The sequence below is a fragment of the Scatophagus argus genome, chromosome 8, assembly GCF_020382885.2.
Source record: "Scatophagus argus isolate fScaArg1 chromosome 8, fScaArg1.pri, whole genome shotgun sequence".
Classification (NCBI taxonomy): domain Eukaryota; kingdom Metazoa; phylum Chordata; class Actinopteri; family Scatophagidae; genus Scatophagus; species Scatophagus argus.
This window is the reverse complement of record NC_058500.1, coordinates 10,911,993-10,939,198: the sequence shown is the minus strand read 5'-3', so window position 1 is coordinate 10,939,198 and position 27,206 is coordinate 10,911,993. Positions and strand designations below refer to the sequence as shown.

The 27,206-nt window shown below is 40.9% G+C and overlaps 1 protein-coding gene across 6 annotated transcripts in view; it reads left to right on the top strand.

Annotated features, from left to right (window-relative positions):
* Positions 1 to 1,439: 1,439 nt before the first annotated feature.
* Positions 1,440 to 27,206, top strand: part of kcnd3 (potassium voltage-gated channel, Shal-related subfamily, member 3) — an 86,014-nt gene continuing 60,247 nt past the window's right edge. The window contains exons 1-2 of one of the 6 annotated variants that reach the window (XM_046397063.1): positions 1,440 to 1,795; positions 2,653 to 3,832. In XM_046397063.1, the coding sequence (XP_046253019.1) occupies positions 2,730 to 3,832 (1,103 nt within the window). In that variant the 5' untranslated portion in view covers positions 1,440 to 1,795; positions 2,653 to 2,729. The remainder of the gene's footprint in view (positions 1,796 to 2,652; positions 3,833 to 27,206) is intronic. The other 5 variants (XM_046397062.1, XM_046397059.1, XM_046397061.1 and 2 more) reach the window with 5 other exon arrangements.

Here is a 27,206-nt window from a genome sequence, read left to right as displayed (position 1 = left end):
TTTTTTATTGTAGCTTTCTGTCTGGTTGAATAAATGTTGTCAGATTTGGTCAGGTTCATGCACTCCATTAATATGTTTTACTACTGCTATACTCCATAGTATGTCTTTGAAATGTAGTTTCTCCAGAATCTATTTCCAATGAAACCTCAGAGGTTTTCATGGGATCCATGTCAGTGCTGCTCATTCTGTAGCCTACAAAATTATATTCTGCTGAACTGGGACAGTAGGAACTTGTTTTGCTGCAACAGGTGTCGGGTCTTTATGGCACTATAAACCTGATATCCTCTGATAGTGTGGCATGCTATAATCACTGCAGGAAATAACATTTTTCAAAATGAGTAGCATATGTAAATTATTTGCGATGTTTATTAGATTGGTTAGAAAATAATATTATGTTTCTGTCTCTGCTAATTAACTTCAGTTTTATCATCAGGACAGGAAGTGAAAATAGGACTTTAAATTATATCTATTTATTGATAAACAAATGAATTTCTGTGACTCTATTATCAAATTGCTGCTCTTTTCAAGTACAGCTGCTTGTTGATTGATACTGTGCTCTCTCTGCATTACCTGCTCAGGTTGACTGCATGCTGGACTGTATCTTGTTATTTTCAGATCTGCTTGGATCAGATCTCTTTTTTAAGCAAAGTGATTTATGTACATGGGGTTTGATTCGGTTTTCCAGCTGGTCCATTTCGGATCACGTCAGTTTGGACCTGTGAAGAACTCCATGGTGGGGGCTGACAGCTGAGGAGGCTCAACAGAAATATACATGTGTGAAAAAAGTGACACTGTGAAAAGGATACTCACAGTGATCAAGCTACAGAGATTTATAACATGAATCTGCACCAAACGTGAGACAGACACAATGTCTAGACAATAGACCATTTAGTCATTAAAGAGCAGACATGTTCCTCAGGAACGCAAAACAGAGCAAGAAGAAGGTTTTATACTTACAAATAAGCTACATTTTGCCAACAACTAAAAGATTTCAGTATTGTGTTCACAAGCTGTTTTTTCTGCTGCCCCCAAGTGGCCAAAAAATTCAGTAATTGCAGGTTTAATTAAAGAAAAACACGCTCAAGATGGTCTTGCTTCAGGGCCTCTTGAATCCTTAGCTACGCCCCTGCTGGGATGTATCCTGTGGATAACTCAGCTGGCATCTGTCGTCTTTGACATACTGAGATAATATTAGTATAGTACAGCGGATAGAGTGGTTGGATAGCTTATCCCTTTTGTCAGTGAATTCTGAGTGATGACGGAGGGCTGGATCTTTTTCTTTTCCTTTTTTTTTTTTGTTCTCATCATTAAGCAACCCAGTTTTTGAGTCCCTAGGTTTCCTATAACTGCAGTTTGGTCTCCTGTCTACCCTGCGCAGAGAGAAACAGTGAGAGAGAGAGAGAGAGAGAGAGAGAGAGAGAGAGAGAGAGAGAGAGAGAGAGCGCTCCTCCTTCTCCTCCTCCTTCTCCTCCTCCTCCTCCTCCGTCTCTTCCCACCACTCATCCCGAAAAGCCAACCCAAGACGGTCTCCACGGCGGAGTCCTCTAATCATTTCTCCCTTCGCATAATGGAAACTGAATTCAAACAGCTGTGGTGCGTCTGTCTCCGGTACTTTTCCGTTTTCACCGCGCCAGTAGCGTCTTTCTAACGTGTTTCTCCTCTTCGCTAAATAACTTCTTCTTTTCTGGTGTTTCTTTTCCCCCCTCCTGATACGATTTCAAAAATATCCAAACCTAACTGACTCGTAACTAAACTGCTTTGGAAGAAGGTCGTTTTTGTTTTGGATGGAGAATCGGTGAGTTGAATGAGTTATAATCGAAGATAAAGCTTTTCCTGTGCTTAGTTATCAACCTGTTCGGCAATGGTATCGATTTTGCCCATTTTGTTGAAGGTTACCGGTAATGTAGAATAATGTAATGTAAAAAAAATGCTCGTTTAGAATCGGGTCGCATGAAACTAAAATCGTGAATTTAATCTTAATAATCAAGAAATACTTCCATCGATTTCCAGCGAAATTAATTGGTTTTCTAGTTGGAACTCAACAGGTTTTACATCTTTTGCTCGTATCTCGCTCTTAACCAGACAGTAGCCTCGTAAAGGTGTCCAAAAAAAAAAGTTCAACAAAAGAACTACCAGAATACAATATGATGCAGTGGCTTACTTGCTTGTCTTCAGTTTTTAAACTATAAGATACAGTAAACTGTGGTCCTGAGGAGGACAGTTCTTAACTGTAACTCAATAGAGGAGATGTGAGAAATATCCCCTTAAAGTAATTATGGGGAAGATGATGCCTGGTGGAAATTGCAGTACTTCCTTGTAATCACATTAAAGCTCACCATATCAAATATATTTTCTATATTGTGCTCTGTAAAGATTTCTGACCTTAAGTGTGGATGTTAAATTGTGTTTTTTGCTGTCTCAGCCAGACTGTCTTCTTAGTCTTCGTTGTTACACCCATTCCTTTTTTAAACCGGCTTACTTTTTCACTAGATCTGTTGCTTTGACATCGCTTCCCTCCCTCCTCCACCTGTGACATTCATTTATATTCTCATTCTCTTCATTTCTCATCAGTTGTTCTCACTCTCTTCGTTGTCATAATCAAAACAGCAGCTGTCATTCCTAACCTCAGAAACTCGCTGTCCTCCCTTTTAGATGGTGAATGAGCTGAAGCCAAGCTGGTTGTGAAGGTGCTGGACTTGTTCCCCCCTACACCCCAAGCCGGACTCAGCATGGCGGCGGGAGTAGCGGCATGGCTTCCCTTTGCCCGGGCAGCAGCGATCGGCTGGATGCCTGTGGCCAATTTGCCTATGCCAGTGGCGCCCACTGAGAAGAACAAGCGGCAGGATGAGCTAATCATTCTCAATGTCAGTGGACGGCGCTTTCAAACCTGGAGGAACACTCTAGACCGCTATCCAGACACCCTGCTAGGGAGCTCAGAGAAGGAGTTCTTCTACAATGAGGAGACCAAAGAGTACTTCTTTGACCGGGACCCTGACGTGTTCCGCAGCGTTCTCAACTTCTACCGCACAGGCAAGCTCCACTACCCACGCTATGAGTGTATCTCATCCTATGATGAGGAACTGGCTTTCTTTGGCATCGTCCCAGAGATCATCGGTGACTGCTGCTACGAAGAGTACAAGGACAGGAAGAGGGAGAATGCTGAGCGTCTGATGGATGACCAGGAGGACAACAAGGATGCTAAGCTGCCCAACATGACCTTCAGGGAGACTATGTGGCGGGCTTTTGAGAACCCCCACACTTCCACCATGGCTCTTGTCTTCTACTATGTCACTGGCTTCTTCATTGCCGTCTCTGTCATCACCAACGTGGTGGAGACGGTGCCTTGCGGCTCGGCGCCCAACCAGAAAGAGGTGCCATGTGGCGAGCGCTACACCGTGGCCTTCTTCTGCATGGACACGGCTTGCGTCATGATCTTCACCGTGGAGTACCTGATGCGCTTGTTCGCTGCGCCCAGCCGCTACCGCTTCATGAGGTCCGTCATGAGCATCATCGATGTGGTGGCCATCTTGCCCTATTACATTGGCCTGGTGATGACTGACAACGAGGACGTGAGTGGCGCATTTGTGACGCTCCGTGTTTTCCGCGTGTTCCGCATCTTTAAGTTCTCCCGTCACTCGCAGGGCCTACGCATCCTGGGCTACACGCTGAAGAGCTGTGCCTCAGAGCTGGGCTTCCTGCTCTTCTCCCTCACTATGGCCATAATTATCTTTGCTACCGTCATGTTCTACGCAGAGAAGGGTTCAAGCTCCAGCAAATTCACCAGCATCCCAGCCTCCTTCTGGTACACCATCGTTACTATGACAACACTTGGGTAAGAACAGAGCAGCCACCTCTTTCATTTGGATTTGAGTGCTGTGTGTGTGTGTGTGTGTGTGTGTGTGTGTCTGTGTGTGTATTTGCAGCTGGATCTATTGTGTGTGAGCAAAAGTTTGATCATGATTTAATGTGAAATGTGTGTCTGACTCCGTGGCCCCACAACCTATGAGCGCTTCAGAGGTTATTGCTGTCATTTCCAAGACGTATGATGCCAACTTTATGCATGATGATAGGAGACTACAGAGAAACTACACTTTTCACTAGACCGTGTCCACTTTGTTTTTTCAGCTGGTTGTTTTCTGCTGGACGAAGTGCAGCCATCAAGATGCCCTTTGTGCATCACTGATAATAGAGAGATATAGAGGAGACTGTAGAGAAAAGGGGAAAGTTGGCAGCATCTTAGTGAAATAAAAACATTGGATAGGAAATGGAGAATCATAGATTATACCATTACTTCCCTCTCCAACTTGCCCTGTGGTTAGCAGTAATGCTCTTTCAGTTCAGAATGAACTGAAACAGTGACTTCGCATTTTTAGAGCCCTCCTCCTCCTCGTCCTCCTCCTCCTCCTCCTCTTCTACTCTCTGTCTGTGAGTTACACTCGTTGCTGGCCTTGAAAATGAAGTGCCTCTTGGTATAAAGGCTCTGATGCAGGATATCAAAATTCTCTCTATTGTCAGAGACAAGTGAGTGGTTCCGTTATTTGCATAAACGGACAGAGATAATTATTGTTATTAACATGCAAGTTTGAAAGCCAGGCATGTTTTCGTTGTTCACAGAATACCTAGTTAACCTGTTTTGCACGGTGGTTGTTTGATTTTATAAGGTCATGAATTGGTTTTACAAGATGAACATGAGGAGCGTTTTGATAAACTCATTTGTTCCGTCTCCCACACTATTTTTCTTGATTTTTACGTCATCGTATATGTCAGTCGTTTAATGATAGGGAGGGAAACCACACATATATCATTAATTTTACACTGTGTCCATGTGTACACGCACGCACGCACACACACACACACACGCACAGAGTTCTGTGATGCTGCACTATTAGGCCTAATGGTAATGTGCTTCATGAGCGTCCCCTGTTGTGGATGTGTGAGTCAGACTAAGAGGCTGACAAATTGCAGCATCCTGCTAAATGTCAGAGTCATGGAGGCCATAAATGGCTCTGAGCTCATTGCTGTGACACACTTGGCACCCTGTTATCTTATCCTGCCATTCACAACCTGCCCAGAAGATCTGGTGTCGAGCAGATGTTTGATTCTGGATCGGTTGTTTGGTCTGTGGGCATATGAACAGCCACTGAATGGAGGAAAATAGCGCTGTGTTATCTGCTTGGCTTGATTTTGTGGACACGCAGCAGCTTGATTTGCTGTCCATGCGAGTCCTTAGTCTCTCATAGAGTACCTTCCCACTGTTGTGAGACCTGAAATGTGAAACTGGTCTCCTGTTGCTTTTACAGTAGGATTTTGGAAGAGGAGGGTCTGTGTGCATGTGTGTGTGTGTTTGTGTTTGTGTGTTTGTTGTTGAGCTTGGCCTCATAAATAAAGCAGGGGCCAGAAGTGGGTGTCAGAGTGACTAATGATGTGGCCCACTGCATCTGCTGACTAATGTAAACCTGCTTGACATTCTGGTTTCTGCTCTCGGTTTACGTCATGAACACACACAAACTAACCATGTACACACAGACAATATATTGGCTTTGTGCATGTATGAGCACATAAAGACAAATATTTCTGCCTGCGTTTCTGCGTTTCTTGTGTGCATGTTACAAGGCCTTGTGGGTTTTCCTTGAGTGGGTGCAAGTCTGTTTCACAGGATCTTCCTGCGGATGCGATTTCAGATTCAAAAGCGCTGTCTTTCTTTGAAGTTTTTTTTCACTGTTTCTGCCACTAACTTGCACTGAAATCTGTGGAAAAGTATCCCGACTGTCTGCTGTGGAGCAATTTACAGTCATCTGACTAAATAAGATGAAAGCCAGTTTCCACAGACGATACTTTCTTCGACTTCTTGTCTTCTGTCTAGGTGCCTCAGGGCTTATTGTTGTGCTGTCGAGAGTGTGCTCTGCTTTGTTCTCCTCATGCAGATACTCATATCATCTGCACTCTCATGTTTAATTTACTGCTAACTTTTGAGCTTTAGCCCTGGTATCTGTGCTGCACTTGAAGAAATATGGTGTGTTTTGTTTCTTCTTTTTTTTTTTTTTTTTGTTTCTTTTTTGTATATCAGATTGTGGCATGTTATGTTGCTTGTTAACATGCACACTCCTCTGTTCATTATACTGGACACACAGCAACAAGAACGTCATATCTGGCTCTGTCTGTGCCGCATACATGCTCTCTACTTGCTTTGGTTTTTGTTTGATTGTTTTGTTTATCTGACAGTAATCCAGCCTCAATCAGAATCCATAATCCTTTGACAACATTGAGCAATGAAATACCAGGTGAACAGCTTTCTGAATTGCAGCTCTCCTCTGTCTTCCTGGTAAAGGAAAGTTCTTTAATGACAACAGTAGGTCAGAAGAGAAGGAACGTGTATTATGGGCTGAGAAAAGATGAAGAAAATTAGGACTGTAGAAGACACAATAGGGCTGTTTAGTTTTTAGTTTAATCAGAAGTGAATTACAGCAAGACAAAACTGCAGGGGACATATTTTGGTATAAACTGGCTTTTGTGCACACAAGAGTCTGAAATCCCCCCGAAAAATAGACTCTGGAGGCTGCGCCGCTCCTCATGACCAACTGGACAAAAAAAGAGGTTTACCCACCCATGCAAGTTAGAAAGCCACCAACCAACACTGCAATCCTTAGAGCCCAGTGCTCACTCTACGGCAGAGCTAAACAGCTTAGCTCAAATCCTGCAAATGAGGGGCAGGCACACAGTGGTGAGGTTTTAACTAAATCAGAAACATTTAGGCAATAGGACCTGTGAAGGATTTAGTTCTGTGGGTTGTTAAACAAATTGATTTTGACCTGAGTGATAATAACTTTGAGCATTTGTCATATTTGGTTGTGCTTGTATGATAAACTGTTGTTGGGCTGGGATTGTGTTTCTATAAGAGATATGCAGTAACTGCATGATGCACAATGTATATATATCGAATTATCAGCCTAACAATGTGAAATTTATATTAGCGCTACTCGTATCATCTGCACACTAATGTTTAATTTACTGCAGATGAAAGACAACTTTACTTAACTGTCCTTTTTTTTTACATTTAGCACTGGGACCAAGTGCTTTAATCTGTTACATTTTAATCATGAGTCTCAAATATTATCACAAAAGCAACAAATGTTTTCACTTCTTTAAAGACCTTTTGGGTGATTGTCAAGTTGAATTATGGCTAATGAAGAAAGGTGTGCCATGAAGATATCCATTGTTGTTTTGAATCTCTGGAGGAGCCCAAATGCCTCTCTCTGCTCTTTTTTAGTAGTATTACTAAGGTAACATTAGCAAGCAAATAGCCTTTTGTTGGCTTCATGCCCACCAGATCAGCAATATGTTCCAAACAGACAATTCACAATATAATACAGCTGTATGTTAACCTAACATCAAAGTTAAAAGATCTGCATTTTTGTTCTTCACGACAGGTTGATGAGAGATGATGAGAACTCTGAGGCAGGGCTTGACTCTCCCTCCTCCTTGCCATTTCTCTCCTAAAGTGACTTTTAGATGTTTTGGTTTATACAAATCCTTTTTTTTTTTATTCTTTGTCATATAAAACCAGACAAGTTGCATGCATCATAGAGAAGAAGTGCTTTATTTAAAAGAAATGTCCCACAAAACCCTAAAACAGCTGTTCAGTTTTTGAGGTCTGTATCGTGTACATGCTAAGTTTTTTTTTTTTTTGGTTCCTCTAAACATTCAAGATCTGCATAATATCCATATTATAGTATGATGAAGGTGAAATGGCTGAGTTTATCTTTTTTTTTTTTTTTTTTTGCACCAAGCTAGTCTTTTTCAGAACATCATTAAGACACAGACTTTGTATTTCTTGTAGTCAGTTTACAGCCTTGTAAATGAATGAATTAAACCGTATGTATTTGTTTGAGCAACAACACTCAGTTACACATCTGTGTGCAAGTTGTCGTGTTTGGTTGCGTTGCAGTCATTAGCACAGCCATGTTTGAGTATGATTAATATCCTGATGAAAGACGTGCTTCTTTTGATAGCTGCTCCTCCTAGATCAATGCACTGCTCTCTGTCTCCCAGACAACCACACAAGACCTTTGACTTACACTGTTGTTTGCTGTGGTGCACGGGGAAGAAGATGTATGTTGGGGCCGTCTTGTGGGTGCGTGTGCCCTCACTTGAGTGTGTGTGCGTTCGTGGCCTTCCTCGTGCATGTGTGTGTGTTCCTTTAAAGTATGCACGTGTTTCCATCCTCTTTCACAATTCTTTGTCACCAAGCTACAGAGCATTTGTTTTGGAGCCAGCGGCTTGTGGAAAACAATGATCAATGCAGATGAGCGAACACTGATTTAGGCAGTAGTGAGAAACGTGGTGGCCATTGTTAGTGCTTCTAATTAGAATTGGTGATGAGAGCATGATTGAAAGATAGTACTTAAATGTGATGTCACTGACCCTTTATCTTGGATTTATGAGAGCGGTTAGGGAAGCAATTTGTCCATGGTGATTTAGGTCCAGGTCTGTTCTTAACCTTTTCCTTTTTAAGGTCAGAGTCAGTGGTGAGCTGACCTGCACTCATATCAATTGAACCGTATTTGAAGTTTGCATAATGATGGGAGATCATGAGTGCATGAGACCCATACAGTACTGCAGGGTTTAGAGTATGGATGATTTATGGCTCTGTCATGTCTACTGTAAACGTAGCATATAAGAAATGTGAGATTGGGGCATTCGGCTCTCTGGTTATATGGAAAACGTATTCTGAAATGTGTGTAGAAATGCAAATTATCTACTGTGTGTGTACAGTCGGAGCGCTCCCGTGCATACACTGAAATAAAATATGCTCAATATATATTTAATATGGTCAATTTCATCCTTAAGTCAAGATTAATTATTCATGAAAACAGTAAGAGTTATTACCATGGATTTTCAAGGGATTTACTCATGCAGCTGATGCATGGACATATCCCAGCTAACAAAAATTTACAGTCACAGCATTTGCTTTGCACTCTTATCCAGAGCAACATCATCAGTTCATGTTGAGGCAGACTTGTTGAAGCAAACCTACCATAAGTGCTTGAAGTACTAAAGAGTTCAGCAATGTGTCCTTAACTAACCTGCTTGAACTTGCTTTCTAGAACAAATTTCAGTTTAGATTTCTTCTTCATTGTGAAATAACTTCTTTTCTGTAGAACCCATCATCACAACTTAGTCATGGATTTAACATATCATAACCATTTGCTTATCTCTGAAAAGTCACATTTGTGTATTATATATTTGTTTTCTCTTCCTGACTGTGGGGTGAAATCAGAGGAGTGTGATGATTTAAAAAGCTTGAGAAACACTGACAGTCAGTTTTGGCCTCATGATGGTTTAACACTGACCTCTGGCTGAACTGACTGATATTGAGATAATTCTTTATGATGGAGATACGCTTACACACACACACACACACACAAAAGCATATATCGGAAAAAGAGAATCTGAACTTTGACCTTCCAGCTGTTATTCTTCCTCAAATTGTCTTCCCTCACCCTCCGTTTCCTCTGCCCCAGCCTTCCTTCCTCCAGAGTAAATAGACATAAAGAGTGCTCCATGCTAGCGCTTCTCACCCAGCCCTCTGACCCCTTTTCTTCTTTCTACATCTTTGAAAAAGCACCAGGAAAGAGGTCACAAAATAGAAATGTCAGTCTGTTTTCACCCCTTTCACCTCAGTTTCTTCTGCTCTCTCTGGTGTGCCTCTTGGGATGGTCAGGGGTCGGTCAGTCAGATTGTTATTTGTTGCACACTGAAATCTTGACAGTCGGATAAAATTTGGCGAAGACATGTATCATCTCCAGATGAAGTTTCCTATTGCCTGAATTACCAATAATCCAAAAATTCTACATGTCCAAGACTGAATTTAATGAATACTACTGATCTTTCTGAATTTATAAGATATAACCATGTTTTCTTGGCTTTCTAGATCAAACCTCGAAACTATTGCTAGACATCGCGAGCCAGCCGCGGATCTCTGCGCTGGGGCATGCCCTGTCTGAATAGCCCAGTTGGTTAATACGGGCACCAAAATGAAGTGGGCAGCGCTTCCTGGCACTTCACAGCGTTTCGGCCTTCTGCATGTCCTTGGCTTTAAAAAGATTAATGCTAATAATTCTGGATAGATATGGATCCTGGATAGATAGTGCTGGGCAGTATTGATTAAATCCTCCACCACACTGCATGTCATTATGTATCATGACAGCAATATTCTGTATATTGTGACGTGGTACATTTTCTGAAAATGTAGTTGAGAAACTAACTGAGTCTTGTAATTTTTTCTTTTCTTTTTTTTTTATTTTTTTTTAATAGCTCAAACACTGAAGTTGACTGACACTGAAACTGGAAAAGGACATCATGTAACATATATTTCCATATTATGAACATCCAAATCCTGAATCCTTGAATTTAGAACCACAATATTATCATTTCATTGATTTATTTTGGGCCCTGACATAGCCAAAGGTTTGGTCAAGTCTGACATCGTAGAGCTAAGTGTAAGATGTATTTTTGCTTCTCTCCTGATATGGATTGAAGAATCCCATGATGTTCTTTTACAATCACTGTTTTCTGGTTTGGTGTAACAATCATTACTGTCTAACAGGTCTTGTTTCTTATTGACCTGATTCACTACCTCTAACCTTGTCTGCTTTCTCTTTCCTGTTTTCTTCCAAACTGATGTCTATCCTGAGGCTACGTGTTTGTGTGTGTGTGTGCATGCCTTTATTAAATTAATATATACAATATGTTTGGTGTGTTTGTGTCTCACTGTGAAGGCACATGTTTATATGTTTTGTCCATCCTGTTCTGTAACCCGTTGTACCTTGCTAAAGTAATTACGTGCCTCTGCATTAAGTTTTATGCGCGTGGCTGCTGATTGTGTGATATTGAAGGCAGAAAAAAAAATCACTAAAGTAATTTTACAGGTCTGTGGTTTCTAGGCACACAGCAATAACTCACAGTGTTTTCATGTTCTGCTCGTACCAGTGAATGAAACTTACAACTGCCTCAATTACCGGCTGGGACACTGTGTACATTTCCTGGTGGTCAGACGCACTGAAGCACAGAGGCAGATTTTACAAATCTAAGCTGTGTGATCAAATAGTGCACATGAATGTAAAATGGGTAGGTACAAAGTTGTACAGAGCCATTGTATCACTGAGCCATAGGCCTTCTTATTTAACTTTGATTTTTTCTTGATTACAGCGAAAAATGTTTAATCTGTTTTGTCAGCGTTTGAAAATTGGCCAAAGAACCTCTGAAGAAATCTGAAAATAATCAGTAATCTCTAGATTAAGGTTACATAAAATGAGATTAAACATATTGAATAGATAGAATAGTAGCTAGTCGAGCTGGTACCTGCTGGTTGTATTTTTGTGTTTGAGGTCACCCAAGTCAATACTGCACCCCGGTCTGCCTTCCAAAATCTGCCACTGAAATTATTCTTTTCAGCTCTGCCCCCCTGTTTAGTTGTTGGTATGTATTTTACCCTCTTTTCATGCAGAGATCTGGATGGTTGCCCATTTTTTGAAAAGAGATATCGAGCGCCAAGCCTTTCAAGCTTTTGCTAAATGCATTTACCTGGCCACCTGTCAGCCAAGTGGGGAGTTTGTTTGTGGCCAATGTGACTGTGAAGGGTAATTGACAGTGAGGTATTCAGGGAGGTATTTCAAGCATGTGCTTTGCCTTGCCACCCCCTTGTTCATCATTGGCACGCCATGCATGCAAATACTGCCCTATCATAGGACACTGCGTCCTGACTAACTTCTTCTCAGATAACTGGGCAAAAGTGATTGGAGTGACGCTCTAGGTATTTAGGCAAAACAGAAAAAAAACCCCACCTGTCTATCGGCTGTGTGAACATTTCATTATAGAAACTGTTTCTCCCTGCCTCCCGGCCTGTCTCTCTCTCTCTCTCTCTCTCTCTCTCTCTCTCTCACTCTCACTGTCTGTCACAGCTGATTGCCCTCAACTGCGGTCCTTCCAAGCCCACTGCACTTGTGCCCACTCCTCCAATTCAATTACGAGCAGGCTCTCAGTAAGGAGCCTGAAAATGAGTCAGTGATTATCAGTTTCCAGGGTGTTTAGCAGATTCCTGGACAACCGATGGCTTCTGTGAGTGGGTCTAAAAAAACAAAACAGGTGAAATCCATGCCCACCACATCAAACCTCAGCCTCCTTTACATTTCCTGCAGTATTCAGACTTTGATTTGTGAAATAAGGCAATGCACTTGCAACTGTGCAAACATGTTAAGCCTTATTGTTTGGCTTTTTGCTGATTTTTGTTCTCCACCAAACATTTTTCAGAACTGATGAAACTGCTTGAATTAGCAGTGAAACGTCTTCAAGTCAATCTTCACAAGTCCAGACGCCTTGCTTCAACTCTTTGAGTAATTCACAATTGACAACACTGAGTGTGTAAAGTTTAACTAAGCAGCTGCTGATGTGGTGTTGAAGGACAAAAAAAATGCTGGAAGTCAGCTATGAGGGCAGTGCAACACCTGGACAATCTACAGCACACGCACTCTACCTTTATCTTTCTAATTCACTGTACTAATTCATTGTACAGAGGCAGCGGTGGGAAACATTTTTTTTAATTTAATGACTAAATAATTAAGTTTGTGAGATGAGTTGCATGTATACTGTGAATACTTTCTCTCAGGGGCTAGATTTAAACGGAGTGGAGCAGCGATCAGCTGTAACAAGCGAGACTGGCTGAGTAACAACATACTGCACCATCAAACAACTTAAACCAACTCTAAAGTCAAGTGATTAATTTTATGCTCAGTGCGTTTCGCCTGGAAAAAAATCTGGGCCCACTCATTGCTATGTACAACAGTGGATTCACCCAAAATGGTCCTGCAGGGAGGCTGCTTTCCACTGCCGGGGACATGATGTTCGCAACAACACAGCCCTCATTTTGTTATTCTCATACAGGCATGATTGTAAGATGCTTTAAAATTGATTAATACATTAACTAATGCTGATAGCTTTTTAAAATTGACCATTTTTGTTACAATTTGTTATACAGTATGCTGGGGCAAGGGTCACTTCCAGCTAGGAACCTTAGTTTCATGTCATGCCTCTTGATCTCCTCATGTTTTACTCGTCTGTTTCTACTGTTCAATTAAGGCACAGATGCCAAAATATAAGTGAGCTCATTTTGCTCCGAGTGTAGCTCAGAATTTTATGTTCTGTGAAGTGAAGAGGATATTGGGAAGAAAGCGCAAACATGGAATTTATTCAATACCAAAATCCCACAAACTTAAAAAGCAACAGATATTTAACCAAGACTGCATCACCAAACAGCAGACTGCGTTTTTATTATTTTCTTAATAAAAAAGATAAATGAAGAGCCCTTAAGTGCACGTGTCTGTTTAAGTATTCTACATACTAACTCCTCCTTTGTTTGATTATACTATATTGAATAAACTTAAATAAATAAATTTAAGAGGGTGGTTACACCATCACTTCACAGCGCATTGTTGTAGTTATTTTCATTGGAGGGGTCCTTGATGTAGCTGACTGTGGGCAAACAGCAGAATGTAAACAATTATGGATTAGACAGTATTGTGTCCAGTGGGCAGACACGCTCATTACTGAGCGGATAATGAGGGCTGAAGTGAATGTGAGTGATAGTTCTCCATATATGTAGGCCAAGTTATAGAAATAAATCGCCTCTCATTTCCCTGTAGAGAATGTGATAAACGCTGTCTGAATGACTCTGATTAATCTTCCCAGACTCGTAGCCAAGACTTTTTAACAGGTAGACGTCATTGTTCCATTTTTTTTTTTTTTGTTGTTGTCTTGCTCTTGCACTGACATATATGATGTTCACTCGATCACTCACACACACTCATTCACTCAGTCTCTCTCTCTGTGTTTTCTAGACGGAGTGTAATTCATAAACTGTGTTATGTGCTGATTACCCAGGGTGACAAAAGCAATTGTTCTGCTACACTAAATCTGTGTGGATTAATGCTTGTCTCTGGAGCTCTTCCCTCTGCTTTTACTGTATGTGTGTGTGTGTGTGTGTGTGTGTGTGTGTGTGTTTTGTCCTCTCTTCTCCTCTCCTCTCCACTTTGACAGGCTTCACTTAGGATCATCTTACTGGATTTCTAGTCATGACATTAAAAGATACACTAAATCCTGTGCCCGATATTGTATTGCAGTTTTCCCTCTCTCTGTGTTATCAATCTTGTGCCATTACATTGACATATAATGTGTCCTTCACAAAGCTAGGAACCAACTTTTTTTTTTTTTGGATCCAGATGTCTTTGGGGGATTACCCATGCTGAGGGATTAACCCTGCCATTTGCCATCTGACAGTGCCAAGCACTGCGAAAAGCATAAAAGTCAAGTCATGGTCTAACACCATTAATAGATTTCAGTAAGCCTTTTTTCCCCTTCAAAGGTTGACTGGTGGCAATATTAATTCAATTTCCAAATGCCTCTCGTGAGTAAACCGTCTACTACGTCTCAGCTCTGTTAGGCGCGGGGGCCATGGTCCACTGCAGCTGAATAAGAGGTCTCCTCAAAGGATTTTCACCAGCTTCGTTTCACAGGAGCTGATCTGCATTATGTTTTAATCTTATTAGCATTGAATTAACACCACATCAATGACCTGCTCAAAACAGAGAGCTTGTAAGTCCAATCATTTTTCAGCTGATATGCAAAACAGATTTAGAAGCATTTCTCAGCAAGGCAAGGGAATCATTGAAGCTGCAGATTTACTGTGGGTAACAAATCATGCTGAATGCATCATAAGAAAACCACTTTAGCTGTTAAGGAGAATTGGTCCATAACCTTGGTATCCGATACATAAACAATACACTTCAGTTTCACACGTGAGGGACAAATGAACACATGCGCAGCGTGATCAAATTGATTTGGTTTCCCCGCAGAGGCTTGTTAGATCGGACATAACCTCAGTGTCCAGATGCCTGGTATTATAGAGGAGATCTCTGCTGAAAAGACGGTGCTGTTACACCATTGCGTGTGAGGACAAGGGGTTAGAAGTCTCTCTACTCAAAAGTAATTTGTATTTACAGGCTTCAGGTGTGAAGTCATGGTATTAAAGAAATCAGTTGATGTTTGGCCAATCTAATTTGCCACAAAAAGGCAATTTAGAGACTCCAGAACTTGATTTTACCGTTTCTTTTTATCCTAGTATCTGTTTAAAGCAGCACTGTTCATTTTGTATCATAAATCATTTTAGTTTAGGTGTCACTTTTATAGATGGCAAATGGTAAGAGATTTAATTTTGTTGGAAAACACTAAAAAAACTCAATTGTATGTGTAATCTTAAATGCAGTCTCACTTTATCAGCTCTCTTATCACTTTCCTTTCTCTGTTTCTCTTTATAACTCATAAAGTCTTTTACTCGCCCCACCACCATCTCTGCCTCACATTTCTCTCCACCTACAAAGTAATTCTGATGTTGTAAAGATGTTTTTTTTTATTCTTCTCTTTTAGTCTTTTAGACTTCATTATGTTTTTTAAGTGGAACATTTCCTTGCTAACTTATGCCCTATGGGAAGCCTCAATTTCTTTCTTTCTTTCTTTCTCTCTGTCTTTCACACAGTGAGTTGCTACAGTGCAAAGGCACAACATCCGCTCAAACCAGGCTATATTACAATTAATTTATCAGTTTGTGCTCGATGGCCTCAGGCATGTGTAGACACACAGCAGGGGAATCTCATCTCCCCAGTATGTTTGTGAGGTGAAAGAGAAAATTATCTGCTGTTCATTATTAATACTACGAAAGCCAGGGACGAGGAGGAGAGGGAGGAAGCATAAGGACATATAAAGCTCATTCATCTGAACTTTTATGAAATGCATATAAATACAAATACAACAATGACTTATTCACATTTCAGAGAGCACCCTTGGTGATGAGTGTAAAGACATTTGGTAGAGCTTGTACTTTAATAAAATTAAAATAGAAATTTCCCTCTGCTTCTCTGGTGGAATGAGAATTAACTGTGTCTTTCAAAAGGGACTCAATGCCGACGATGTACAGGAGGGAAAGGCAAAAACCAATGTTTGGTAAAGATTTAATGAGAGTTTTCAGAGCAGATTTTTAAAAATGTGTAGGCCCATGGAAGAAAAAAATCATCTATGTGATCACAGCTGTACCAACACGAGATGACGGCTCCAGTGAAACAGTCAAACTACAAATACTCCTGACAAATCATTATTCATTACAGCCTTAATGTCTAAAGGATTGGTGCTTTTGTTTTGTGCGTTTTTTTTCTTACATGAATCTTCAGATATAATTAAAGGAAGTTTAAGGAGAATATTTTTGACAGACTTAATGCGATTATGCAACAATAACATGCAGAAACAAAGACTTGCGATTGATTTGAAGTTCCACCAAAAGGTCAACTTGGCTTATAAAAGATACCTTGAGGCTATTTTCCCCACTTTATTCCTTATCTCAATGGAGAGACAATGGACACCAAGGAACAACAAAATAATATTATTGCTTCTAAAACTCCAATAACATTGATAAGATGGGAATTAACATCGTGCATTTCCATGTGCTGCAGATTATAACGCATCTTTTTGCTTGCTCTGTCTGTTCTTTTGCTGCAAGCTAAAAATGCCACTCCATTGAAGTGGAGTGGTCATATGACAGCAATGAAAATGTCATGTTACTATTTCCAAATGCCTTGTTGTCTTATTACTGCTGAACCCCTGCAAGCAGTCCAGTGTGGCTCATAGATGTTAGATCTGAGAACATCTTTATATTCTCCATTTCTGACAAACATTTATCTGAAAGAGAAAAATGCAAGCCCAGTTGCCAAACATAAGAAAATGAATCCTCCGTGAATTCCACCACAGTCAACGCTTTGCATGCTGAATGAGTTGTCTGTCTGAGTAAAATGGATTTATCTATGCGATCCAGGTTCCTATCCACTCACATTACCAATGGGGCTAATCAGTGTTGGACGGTGATGATAGCGGCCGCCTAATAGGTGGATATAGATCACATTGTGGTGATGGATGTTGTGGTCAAGTGCTTTGGATCATAATGAATGGTCCCAGGCCAGGTAGACCAGACTGGCAGCAGGTGGCTGTAAGTGGAGCAACAGCCTTCCAGCAGATTCCCTTTGGCCTGTGCACATCGTGCAGCCACGATCTCCCTCCAGTATGCTCTGCTCTATTCACACATGATTCGAAGAGTTGCATGTATGCATGAGCTAAATTTCCAGGAGAGAAGAGCAATTTAGAGGCTGAGTGACATTAGAGAGACATCACACAGCTCCAGAAGTGTGGAGACGGTGTTTCTGTGCTGGTTGTGTTCTGTCAGGGGAGCTGTGACTTCTAAACGGATGCAGATGAGGCCTGGGCTGCTATAATTAGCAGGGATTGGATTGTGAATCACACATTTCAACTTTCACTTCTTTGTTACCTATTTCTCTCCCACATCATTTCCAAACAGCTCAAGCGGAGATTACAGCTTCCAAATGTTAGATGTTTCTTCACATTGCTGTTCGTCATTAGTAAGTTTGATCAATGTGCCCTGCGCTTTTACAAGAAGAGCAGAAACTGTTGCTTCGATGAGGTTGAAAACTGGAATCCATCGGCCATCAAACCAGGAGAGATGAAGCAGAGCAGAGATGGTCAGGGGAGTAAAGTTTTTTGGAACAAAACTTTTTATGGAAGGCAGAGAAGAGATAGAAAGGTTTTTTTTGGCGTGTGTGTGTTCATATTTGTATGTGTACCCGTGTGTGTTTTTTTTTTTCCTGTAGAGCAGCTCTTAGTCGTAAACTTGGCCTGTGCTCCAGTCTCCAGCCGTGAGGTCATTGATGTGTGCTCTATACAGAAGGCATGCTGGGAAGCAGTAACAGATTTGAGCCAGGCCCCATGGACACCAAGAACCTGGCCAAGTGCTTTTAGAAATTCACAGATGGCTGCTATTGAGGGCTTTACCGTTCCAAATGTGTGCATGTTTGTGTCTGTCTGTGTGTGCATGTATATGTGCATTCATAAGTGTGTATGGATGCAAAGATTAAGAGAAGAAGAAGCAGATTCAAAGTGGTTAAATATCTTTCAAGGGTTCGGCTGAAATTATGGGTATTGTAAGATTAGGGGAAACTCCAGTGTGCAGAGGCTTGTAGGCCTAATCAGTCAAATTGTTTGCATGGCATCACAGACTACCAGATAATCTGTGTTTGTCCTAAAATATCAGATGCTGTTTACGTTGCTTTACAGAAAAGCTTCTTTTTCCATCTCAGTTTTATTGGTTTTGTTTACATCTTAATTCATAACCAGATAGAGTAAAAGAGCTTGTAAACCATCGCTTTCTTTCACCTGTGATTGGTGTTCTTTCTTTGTTCTTTGTTGTCTTCTAAAGTGTTATTTTTAGTTTTCTTGGTCATAATTGCTGCCCGATCTTCGTTTGCTCCCCACTGTCAACAAAAAAATAATAAACAAAACAAGGTCTGCAAGTCAGTGCAAGCCCAGCAGGACCTGAGGGTGTTGACATATTTGTTAAGCCTGTTTTTTGGTATGTGTGCAGAGGCTCCATACCTAAAATGTAAATACATAATAAATAAAATAATACAATGGCAGGATTAATCCTCGACATGGTGGTGAACACCTGGCTTTTCCCCCACCCCACCATGAGTGGTCTAACTGTGAACATCTACTGGAAGGATTGCCATGAAATATGGCATTCAGGATGAATTTTAATAACTGATGCTGATCCTGATGATTTTTTTCCTCTCAGGCCATCATCAGGTCAAAACTTTGCTTTGTCTTTTGGTTTATGACCAAAAGCCCTCAAAAGTATTAATATTCCTACTGGGCCTTCCACGATTTGCCAATCTAAAAAAAACAAGTTGCCAACAATTCTGATAATTTTTTTTAAAGCAAAAATATCAAATATTTGCTGGCTTCAGACTGTTGCTTGCACAAAAGAAGCATTTTGAAACATTAAATTGAGCCCAATTAACCACAATTCATAGTGAAAATAATCGACAGATTGAAAGCAACCCTAATTCCTGTTTCTGTTGAACTTTGTGTTAAATGCTAATTAGAAAAATGTTCACATGCATTCTCACTCACTATTATGGTGAACATGTTAACCGTTAAACCCATTAAAGAATTATTAAAGCATTCTGGCTCTGTCGGGTTGTTAGTATGCTGATGCCACCAGCGTGCTGTGCTTTGAATATTGAAATTGCAATGACACATAACTTACAATGGATAGTGATAATGGTGTCTGTCCCTGCCAGTCAAGCACAGCTCTGTTGTTTGTGCATGACCCCCTCTGGAGAATGATTCAGAGAGACCGAGACAGAGAGGGACAAGAGACAGTCTCCATTGGAGACAGATGCAATTATGATTAGACCAAAGTCAGAGGATGGTGCAATTCATCAGGCCATTTATGAAAGGATGATCAGATAAATGCTTTGGTAAGTGGAGGCCAGTCACAGCACAGGGTGATTGATGTGATAGCCATATAATCCAATAAGTGATTGTGGCCCCTGCACTGCAGCATTACAAACAAAAGATGTACCACAGAAAGGAAAGCCAAAACTTGGCAAAAACAGATCCAGCTTTCTCTTCTCGTCCATAGCAGTGTCCTGTCTCTGGACCGATTTATTGTGTTTAGTGTGGTGTTTGAAGAATTGTCTGGATCTGGCAATGTTGATATGTTTTAATATTGCTCCATGATTGGGATTTATTGATTGATATCACTTAATCCATCTCTGGTGTGTGTGTGTGTGTGTGTGTGTGTGTGTGTGTGTGTGTGTGTGTGTGTGTGTGTGTGTATGTGTGTGTGTATCTCTACATCTTTTCTTCCAAAGCCCGATCATTTTGGGATTAACGAATGATTGAATGGCTTTATGGATATAATCCTGATTTGATTTTATTATGATATGATGTTTTTTTTCTTCTGGTGCATCCATAGTGCACTCAATTTAATTTCAGCAGATTCAATTTACTTGGTGTTATGGAGGGTTTCGGCACCTTCGCCTCTTGGCAAGGGAAGAAAATATTGGGGGCAACAGTTATCTTCCGTCACCCATCTGAAAAATGAACTGTAATTATATTAGTTATGGTGGTTTTATCTCCACAGAAGTGCAATTTAATGATACTGGACAAAGTTAGTGTTTCGCTGCTCACTTTCAAATATAAAAATGAACAAAATAGAAGTATCATAGCCTGCCAAAGTCTCTCTTACTCGGTGGTTTCAACACCTATTGGCATATATCACACATGCTGGCTAAAAATAGAAATGAGCCACACTCCCATCATCAGCCCCTCCCTCTCTACCACCTTCCCTCCCTCCTATTATCTCCCTTTTCTCAACACATCCCTCTCCTTCTGTCTCCTCCCCACCCCCTTCACATTCATACAGCACACCGCCGTGCAGAGTATACACTCTGTCTATATTCTAACACGCAGCACGCCATCACATGCACAGGCATTGAAAAGCACACATGAAGCCGAGGTGTTACCAGTTTTTTTAGGTGTCGTATTTTTAAACATGTCATCTGCTGCTCGACTATTTGTGTTTCCGTGGTAACCCTAGTAAATGAGAATTATCTGTTGAGCACATAGTTGGAGCACACACACACGCACACTCAGAGCTGCACTTGCAGAGATTCCCACCTAAGAGGATCAGTGGTGGCGTGTTAAGATCCCTCTCCTCCATTTTCAGTATGTCCTAATCTCAAATTTGCCCCAAATATTGTGTCTCCATCTGTTCTGCTGTCAATGTGTGTGTCTTTATCTCCTCTCTGACTCCTCGCTTTCTCTCCTGTAACCACAGCTGTACATGTTTAATTACTGAGGTGACCTGATAAAACAGTCTTTCTCTTTATTCCTCCCTTTCATTTCTCTTCAAGAGCAAAGAGGAGTCAATCAACTTGATCTTCATTCTGCAAAGTACATCTGATTAATACACTGTGACTCATTTTATGTGCCATCGGTCTACATTAGACACCTGTTGTGGCTCTGCACAGTGTGGCTGTTAATCACGGTCAGTGTCTTCCACACGGCTACATATGAAACAGAGACAGGAACCAGTTGTTACATTCACAAGGTGTGTTTTGGTTGAGGTTTGGTTTGGGGTATGCATGAGACAAATTGGACGTCTACTCGTTGGTTCGTTAGTTCAGAGCTGCCTATTTGTTTTTTGGGTTTTTTTTGGTTTTTCTTTCTCTATCTTTGTCTGATGCTTTCTTTTCTGTGTCTTTATAAAGAGGTGTGTGTGTGTGTGTCTATGTTTATTGTGTGGAATGCTTCCCTACAGGCTTCTATCTGCTGATGATTGCACTGGCCATTTCCCTCTGAGGCTCTCCCCAGTTGACAAATTCACACATCCGTTATCAGCCTCCTCTTTTCCACAAAATCAATAGTCTCACCTCAGTTTTCTCTGCATATATGGGATGGTGCTGCTGCAGTTTCTTTTCAGCGTGCGCGTGCAGTGTTTCCAGCCACAAATGTGGAGAAAATCATGTAAACCTTAAAGCAGGACAACGTGACTGTTGTTGAACACAAGTCACATTGACAGCTACAATGACAATATTGTGGTTAATGCTAAAATGTAAGATGGCAGATGCACAAGAACAGTCTTTAAGTGAGCTATCTGACTCAGTAATTATGCAACAATATCTCTTTCAAGTTTCTAATATTAGCTAACATTAGCCACCATAAACTACTAGTCATTTGAGACCAAAACCCCTGCATGTCTTAAATTAAGCTGGAGCCAGTTTTGCTGCTTATGAACACAACCTTTCATGTGTACGAATAAAAATGTGCTGTTTATTCTTTCAGAGGTCTTGCTCAAAATCTTGTTTTAATAGCAACAGCCATAAAGATGGGAGGACCCATAAAGTTCAATATCTGACCAGTACCACAGCTGAATGAAACACTTGTAAGAGGCACACATGAGTTTCTGTCTCATTCATTATTGTCTTTGAAGATGTCCCCTGCCTGAAGATGTCAGGCAGGGGATAAAATGAGGTTGTTGTGAAGGGCATATGCACATGAAAGAAGCACAGGATGTTGAAGGAGTGCCATTGATGCTGAAAGAAGTAGACAGGCATGGAGATACCTCCGACATTCATATATAAAGAAAGAATGGCAGCGTGAAACATTCATCTATCATTGCTCTGTCTCTGATTCTTACTGTACTGCCACCATCTATTATTCATCAGCACAGGGGACAGGGGACGACAGACATGATGAGTGCACTGTTGGTGAAAGAAGGGAGGCAGTTGTGTACAGTAATGTACATATACACACACAAACCATGGAGTAAGGGTATATGCAGTAAATGTATGGACATATATAGTATATACACATTATTGATGTAGTATTTGTGCCATACAAACACACTGGATGTTTACTCTTTGATGTCTGCACTTATAGTGAGTAACAGAGCAAAAACACCAGTCAAAGAAAAACACTGAAGGATTAATATGTCCTGTTGAAGATAAAACTAATTGAACTCAAGCATTCACTGAAGTCAGTACTTTTCATGACTTTCCAAAGAAGAAGAAGTGTGCCATGTGCCTTTGTGTTTTACATTTGTGTTGTTGGTTGTGCACGTGTTTTAATGCCATCAAAAATCAACCCCTTCATCATTTTGCACCGTCACCCAAGTCTCACGGCAGGAGTAATTAATTTCACACCAGTGATATTGAGGAAGACAGGGATAATGTGCCAAAGCTGACTTGCTCAGTGTGAGCACTCGCTTCACAACATGAAACCAAAGACTGATTACGAAATAATATTTACTAATTTTCCAGCAGATACGGTAACTTAAAACCGCACTGATCCCAGCAGTTTGCCGCTGTGCAAAACAGTTACCCTCTGGCTTGATGTTTGGAAAAGAATCTTAAAATGCTAGAAAAGAACCATTTACTGTAAGTTAAAGTGATCACAGCATATTATTCGCAGTATGTATGTTGAGTTTGAGGTCAGGGGTGACAATTTTGTAACAGCAGTAGGTGGCTAGATAGATAAAGGATAAGAGCTTTCAAACAACACCCACCCGGTGCTGCCACCAACACTGCTGCCAACCGCATTATATCTGTGTATGCAATAATTCACTGGTGGCTCATGGTCCATTTCTTCCTCTCCTTCATTTTGATTGGAACAAACATTCTCTTGAGTCTCCTCCGCTCACTTCACCTGTCTGTTTTCTGCCCGTTCATTGACTCTCATCTCAGAGCCCATTCAGACGGCTCGGTTAACTTATCCTCCTCCTCCTTTTCACACCTTCTCCTTTCCTTCACCCCACTATCCTCCCACTCTCTCTCAATCACTCATCTTTTCAAAGGGCTCCCGTGTTATTTACCAAAAAATGAAATGGGGGTCGAAGGCCTCTTGGACAAGAGGATGGATGTGAGAAAAGGCGAGCAGGAGAAAGATGAAGGGGTAGACAGGGATAGACAAGGCTGTATAATGACCTAGAAACAGACTGTGTAATCAGTCTGTCTGTCTCTTGCCTTCGCTGGTGCTCCAGGTAGCTTGTGGGGTCATGAGAACAGTGCTTTTGATTGGTGCAGGATTGTCATAGCAGAGTCATTTGGAGGGGCAGCCCTGGCAGAAAAGTGGCAGCAGGCAGCCCGCTGACAGAATCTCCCAGATTGACGAGAGCTGACTTTCACCCCCTTGACCCGTTTTCTTGAGCCCTTGTCTCGATGAAGCAGGTGGGAGGTGGAAAGAGCTATTTTTGGTATCAGGGTCGTCGTCGGTGTTGAAAAGACACAATAAGTGAGATGATAAGTGGAAAAGACAAGAGTGGAGGCGATGATGCATCAAACAATGCTGAAGAATAGTGAGGAATTTGGGAGACCAATACAAATATGAAATCTTTTCAGGTTTGTCATATAAAGATATTTTACCAGCTCCCCTCATAAAAATATATTCAACCATTTGTAGTGTTAAACAAACTGAGCTGCAGGTTCTGAACAAGCATGTGTGTTTGAGTCAGTGAATTACTCACAAGCTCTGTTGCTACTTATTACTCATAGGTAGCAGACAGCTATATATATATTGGATGTAAGAGTATTCTAGCTCTGTTTCTCTCTCTTCCCTCTTTCTCTGCTCTGTGATTCTTGGACATAAAAGATGTAGAGTGTCGTAGGTGGGAGAGTTGTGTAAGTGAGGAGGCGCAGAAAGAGATGGTAGGTCAAGTAGCCCTGATTATGTAAAAAGAGTCAGAGAGGGTTGGAAACACATGCTGCCGTACCTTTTGGAGAGATTAGATTATAGGGAGATCACACTGAGTGGGTTCCTCATCATGTGCTGATTGAGTAACTCAGACATGTCATTTATATTACCCTCACTTCATCTCAATTTTTTAATTCACTCAAAATCCTCAACTACAGCTTTTTTTTTTCTTTCACTGAAATGCCTTCCCACTCTGTATGACTCCCATCTCTCTTCTTTTCACGTACACCCTCATACTTTTTTTTTCTGCTGCCTGTCTCTTTACAAGCTGCATCATTTAGTTTCCCTTTTAGATGAGTTCATGTGAATAAGATGGGCTGGCTGAGCCCGGTGGTGCAGGCTGTCTGAATAGGAGCAATGACAGCAGTTCACCCCCCTCAGGTAGCATAAGATGGACATACAGACAAGCTGTCTGAAACACATAGAGCGATACTCAGAACGCAGTTCATCACCCTCTATCGTTTTATTTTGTAGCTGATGTCCAGAATCATTACTCAGGTTCAACCCTTTTATCTTATTTTTAACACTTTTTATCAGCCATTTTTTGTTTTGGAAAACAGCCTGCAGTCACACAGATTTGGCTTTCCATTCATTTCTATGAACAAAACAAATTTGCTGCTGGTTGCAAAGTGACCCAGGTCTGTTTGTTCAGAGCCCTAAAATGCTTGGTAACAGTGAGGAAAAGGTCATTATCTTAATTTTGAATGTTAATTGTCAGTTTATGAAATGGTGGTTGTAAACTGGTAGCCATGATAGCTTCTGTTGTTTATTCTTTTAAAAAATACTTGTGCCTTTCTCTGTCCCACTTGCGTTCTGCCTCAGCATGACATTACATTTTACCAGGCAAAACTGGTACAAAGTGCATCTCTTAGCTCACTTGAGTTGCAAGTTAACAATACAAGACTGTTGTTTTGAACCATGTCAACAAACAGTTTGATTGTGGCTTTAGTAGTACTGGAGTACAGGGCACGTTCTGATTGTTTTACATGAATATATGACTACTGCACAAATCGATTATTTTTCCCCTTTTGAATGGTAGTTTAAAATTTTTATGAAAAGTGACAGCGTTGTTAGCGTTGGCATTAGCCAACATTTGTTGAACCAATCGATCATTTTGTTTGGATGGAAACATTGTTCACTGTCTGAAGTCATATTTACAGCATATGCAGGGCTTCCATGCAGCCGTGTGAATTTACACGTATGTGTTCACAAAAATGGGTCAGAATAATTGTTTTTCTTTACATTGGCCCACTCTTAAACATGTCCTTGCTATAAGACTGGAGGAGAGGTACCAGTACATGTGTATGTAACTGCCACTTTTCCTTACAATTTCCACATCCCTTTATTCATCGCACCCCTGTGGCATTCTGCCCTACTGACAGCAGAGATGTGGACTGTAAAGAAAATGGAATTACCACACTCTAAAATCTGTGCTTTTATTTTCCTCTCACATCAATGAACACCAGACATCTGATCTAAGTGGGAAATTAGCCTATATAGTGGAAATGGGCTCTGTATTCACAATAAGTGGCTGTGTGCGTGTGTTTGTGTTGCTTGTGTGTACATGTGGGCATAAGTCTTAGTCAGACTCTGAGTGGGAAGTTGCAGGTGTGTGTGTGTGTTAATAGAGGTGGTAGGAGGAGAGTATAAGCCACCAGCTTACATGCCTGTGGCTAACCCGCCTTATTCATGACTTTGATCCAGGGTTCCTTTAAAAGAGCAACCCAGTGGAGAGAGGAACTCAACAAAGTGAGCAGAGGTAATAGTGGGGGAAAATACAAATTCAACAGAAAAATAAAGAAGCATGGAAAGAGGGACAATAAAGGTAGTATGGACGGGAGGGACCAGCTGGGCAAGCGATCAGGTGGCTGGGATTGATCAGTAAAAAAAAACAAATGTTGATGGATAACTGTTTGATTGATTGGGAATTCTTCAGCCTGCCTCAGAAGGATAAGGGGAATGGACAAATGGGGGAGGAGAGTTAAAGGTGAAGGGATGTGATGAAAAAAAGGATCAACTGTGATTTCCCAGAAGGGATAGAGGTGGATGAATGAAGAGAAGAGATTTTGGATGGAGCAGCCAGTAGAGGGAAAAAGAGAAGACTCTATTAAATGCTTTTTGGTTCAGAGTATTATAGCTGGTTGCCTGGTGTGTGGCTGGTATAGGGTTTTTATGGCTTTCAGCACCCCTTGATCACGACACTGAACGTTCAACCCACATTCTGACTTCTACAATGACGTGTATGTGTCAGTATTAATGTGTCTGAAGTGATGAATTCTTAGTCTTAGTGTCTTTTTTGGTCTATAAAATGTAGCAATAGGGAACAGGTGGAGACAGCTAGCATGGCTCTGTCAAAAGCAGTCTGCTTACCAAAACCTCTAAAACTTGCTAATTAACACATTATATCTCGTTTGGTTAATTTGCTGAAAAACAAAAGCACAAATATGACATGTTGGGGCATTATGGGGGATATATGCAGATAACCTTGAACAGAGCCCCTCTAGCTTTTTCCCCCGGTCCGATGTGTAGGTTTGCATCTTGTGGTGTGGTTGCATATTGAAACCAACTGAAAACCACTCAAGTAATTCACCCACTACGGTGACCTCCCAAAACATGAAACAAAGGCAGTGCAATATGGCTCTGCAGAAGAGTACCTGCACCCTCTGTAGATGTAAAAAGACTCATTCTAAGGTAAAAACAAAAAACAACAATGGTTAGTTTTACATGATTATACACTAATGAAAACATAGTTATGAATGTTATATTCCATTTCTTCTCCTAAATCCTTCATGTTGGTGTTGGTCTTCTTAACGCTCTCTGTCTCAGCAAGAAAACAAATCATCATCAAATTATACCTCAGATTTTTGTTTGTTTGTTTGTTTTCACAGACCAACTGTTTAAAACACAAAAATATTCAGTTTACAATGATATGAAAATGAGGCTTTTTGCTTGTAAGTGATGGATCTTTCAGCGCTAATTTAAAGATACAGTGATGAAAATTA